The sequence below is a fragment of the Octopus bimaculoides genome, chromosome 20, assembly GCF_001194135.2.
Source record: "Octopus bimaculoides isolate UCB-OBI-ISO-001 chromosome 20, ASM119413v2, whole genome shotgun sequence".
In the NCBI taxonomy this organism is placed as follows: domain Eukaryota; kingdom Metazoa; phylum Mollusca; class Cephalopoda; order Octopoda; family Octopodidae; genus Octopus; species Octopus bimaculoides.
Window position 1 is genome coordinate 18,480,310 of NC_069000.1, and position 3,211 is coordinate 18,483,520.

Genomic DNA, 3,211 nt, shown 5'->3' on the forward strand with positions numbered 1-3,211 from the left:
ATATATATATAGGGTGTCCATAAATTACAGACATCACTAAATATATCCCCAATGGTTGTTATATTTTTTTAATAGGTTAGACAAGATTATGTCTATATTACAATAACCAACAATATGTTGTACATGCATAGTAATATTACGATCATGAAATTAGCATTAGCTTATCTCACTCTTTCTCGCAGAACCCCTAGGAACCTTTTGCAGAACCCTGGTTGAGAAACAGTGAATTACACACATTAAATATATTAAATTCATCAAATACAAAATATGTATATATGTATACATGCAAATCAAAAGAAAGCAAAGAGTGGAAACTTTCAGGTGTATTAATATATAGATATTTATATTAATAGGTCCAACTTACACTGAGAACAAATGACACAGAAAATTTTTATATATATACATACACACACAAAGGGCTTCTTTCAGTTTCTGTCCACCAAATCCACTCACAAGGCTTTGGTTGACCCAGGGCATTAGTAGAAGACACCCAAGGAACTGAACCAGAAAGAATATGTTTATGGAGCAAGCTTCTTAACCACACAGCCACACTTGCATCTACCATACTTATTTAAAACCAAAAATAAAAACTTACTTCCATTGGATACTGTTTTTTGATTTCTTTTCTATTAACCCAATTCCTTCTAGAACATTTGTGATGTCATATATCCGTCGTTTCTGTCGCACAGCCAATGTGTCTGCAGCCTGTAACAGAAATTAAGAGAGAAGGGTTAAAAAATCTTTAGCAGCATTCAGGGTCTTACCTTCCATCTCACCTTTTCCATCACCACCAATCTTGCCACAAGCAAATGAGAGTGTTTCTACATGGTTAAAATAGTAGCAAAATCTCTCTCAAATCACATCCCTACTGTCTAAGGAAATAATATGTTGGATAATGAGTTCATAGCTGGAATGCATTTCAGAGATCTATTGACTTGCGGGTTAAACAACGACTATCAGTGTTAAATACTTCATATCTAGCAATACGGGGGTCTATGATGTTGCTTAACCTGCTAGAAATCAGTCAAACCTCCCTCAAATTATACCCTACTCTCATTAGATACATAAAATCTTAGAAAAATAAATGGCTATGGCTCAAACACCATTGATCAAAAGGATTTTTTAAACCTCAAATGGTTATTAACATGAAATTTTATTGGAAAGTTTTAATTTACATCAATCCCTTTAGCATTTAAACCAGCCATATCTGGCCAAAATATTCTGTTTTATGTTCAAACTGATCAAATCTGGCCTCTCACACCAACCCTACAATATCATACTAAAAATTAACAGTTACCTCATCAAAATCTGAAAGCTACGAGATAAAGCATGATTAATTCAAAACAATGTGAATGAATAATCATTACATTAGACAGAGGAATCTGAATGCTAAAGAAGTTTGTATCACAGAACCTGTGGCAGTGCAGGGCAGGTTGGCATCAAAATGGTTAATGAAAGAGACTTTACTTATTGATGTAAGAGAAGCTGACTAATTTCCTCTCATACAACAATTTTGCTCTCTCACATGACCGCTTGCTACAACGTTTCACTCTCTCAAACCACAACCTGCTGTGTAAATAGTAAGCTCTGGAATCCGAGTAAAATGGAAGTGGTCTATGCTGGTAGACCATGACATTAGTCTCCAGATTTTCTCATCAAAGGAAGACAAATGTCTGAAATGAATGTTTTTACTTTTCACATCAATTACCAAGCTGTATATTTTTTTTCCCTACAAATTTATCAAGAATCATGGTTGGTTTCGGTTATAGATAAAATCCTTGTCATAAGACGATTTATAAGCCACCAACTGGACACAGATCTAAGGAGCACTCATACATTTTCCTGATTGATACATCCGTGACAACATATATCTGATCAAATGGAGCTGTTTGAAGCTATTAAACAGTGTAGCATTATTTTGAGCCAACAAAGGAAAAAAAAGTTTCAGTACAGTCTACACAAACCACAAGAAAAGGCAGCCAAATTCTTCTCAAATCATACCCAACGGTCACACAAAAAAGAAACATTGGACAATGTAGTCATTTCCAAAAATGAAATATAAAAAAGATATGGTCATGGCTGGGACACCTCTTATAAGTCAGTTTGATATTAGAGTTGGACCAGGGAAAAAACGAGGTTACATGGACATAGACAAACCAATTCTGGTGGTCAAGAGATGCAACAAACAATTGCTTCTACACACACTACACTGTCTACCAAATTCATTCACAGGGTATTGTTTGGCTCAGAGCTATAGTAAAAGACACTTGCCCAAGATGTGCACACTCAGTTGGACTGAACCTGAAACCAAATGCTTGTAAAGCAAGCTTCTTAACCACTTAACCACGTCTGCACCTATTACATTATAAAAAATTCACAAAGAGCAATAAATTAACCAGGAGTTGTGGTGATTTGCTGTACTTGAGAAGAGTATCAAGCTAAGTAAAATTGCTGTCATCCATACATACAGCCACATTGTATTATCTGTTCCTTTCTTATGGGCAGAATCAGCACAGCTGATATATAGTGAACTGGATTTCTAGTGTAATGGAAGTTATTGTTTGTTTAACAGTGAAGGGGAGAAGGTACAATTTGCATGGGTCTGCATAAAAGTGCTTCCTGTTCTTAAGAAAGATCACAAGCTATGTATTGTTTCATCATATAAAAGTGGGTCAATACGATTTTGCCCAGAAATCATGTTTTCAAAATTTTAATTTACCCCCATCCCCACCACAATTTCTTAATCAGTAACTTTTTTTGAATTTTTTTTTTTATCTTCTAAGGAAAATACAGATTACAAATCTGGGAAATATTTTTTTTAAAGTTTAATTTTTCTTGAAGAAACACTCAATGCCCTTTCCCCCACCTTGCCCACCCATCACCTACCCACTTTCAAAAAGCTAAAACTTCCCAATGTTTCACTTTCATCTGATGTTTCACGCATTCATAGAACTGTACTAAAATAGCAGATGTAAAAAATACCAGACCACCATCAGAAAACCCGACATACTAGAAACAGGTAAATGACATTATTTCTGAAGAAACTTCCCTACTTTCCAAACAGCTAAAAGTGAAACATTGGGAGTTTGTATCTTTTTGAAAGTGGTGAGGTGATGGATGTTTGGGAAGGAGATCTTAGTGTTTCTTTAAGAAAAAAAGAAAGAAGAAAATTGTTTAAGATTTGTACTCTGTTTTTTCTGTGTGGATTACC

At 34.9% G+C, this 3,211-nt stretch overlaps 1 protein-coding gene across 1 annotated transcript in view; it reads right to left on the reverse strand.

The window, feature by feature from the left end:
* Positions 1-3,211, reverse strand: part of LOC106876503 (transcription factor E2F5) — a 27,878-nt gene that overhangs the window by 10,481 nt on the left and 14,186 nt on the right. Inside the window, exon 2 of the mRNA XM_014925067.2 lies at positions 596-705. Within this exon, the coding sequence (XP_014780553.1) occupies positions 596-705 (110 nt within the window). The remainder of the gene's footprint in view (positions 1-595; positions 706-3,211) is intronic.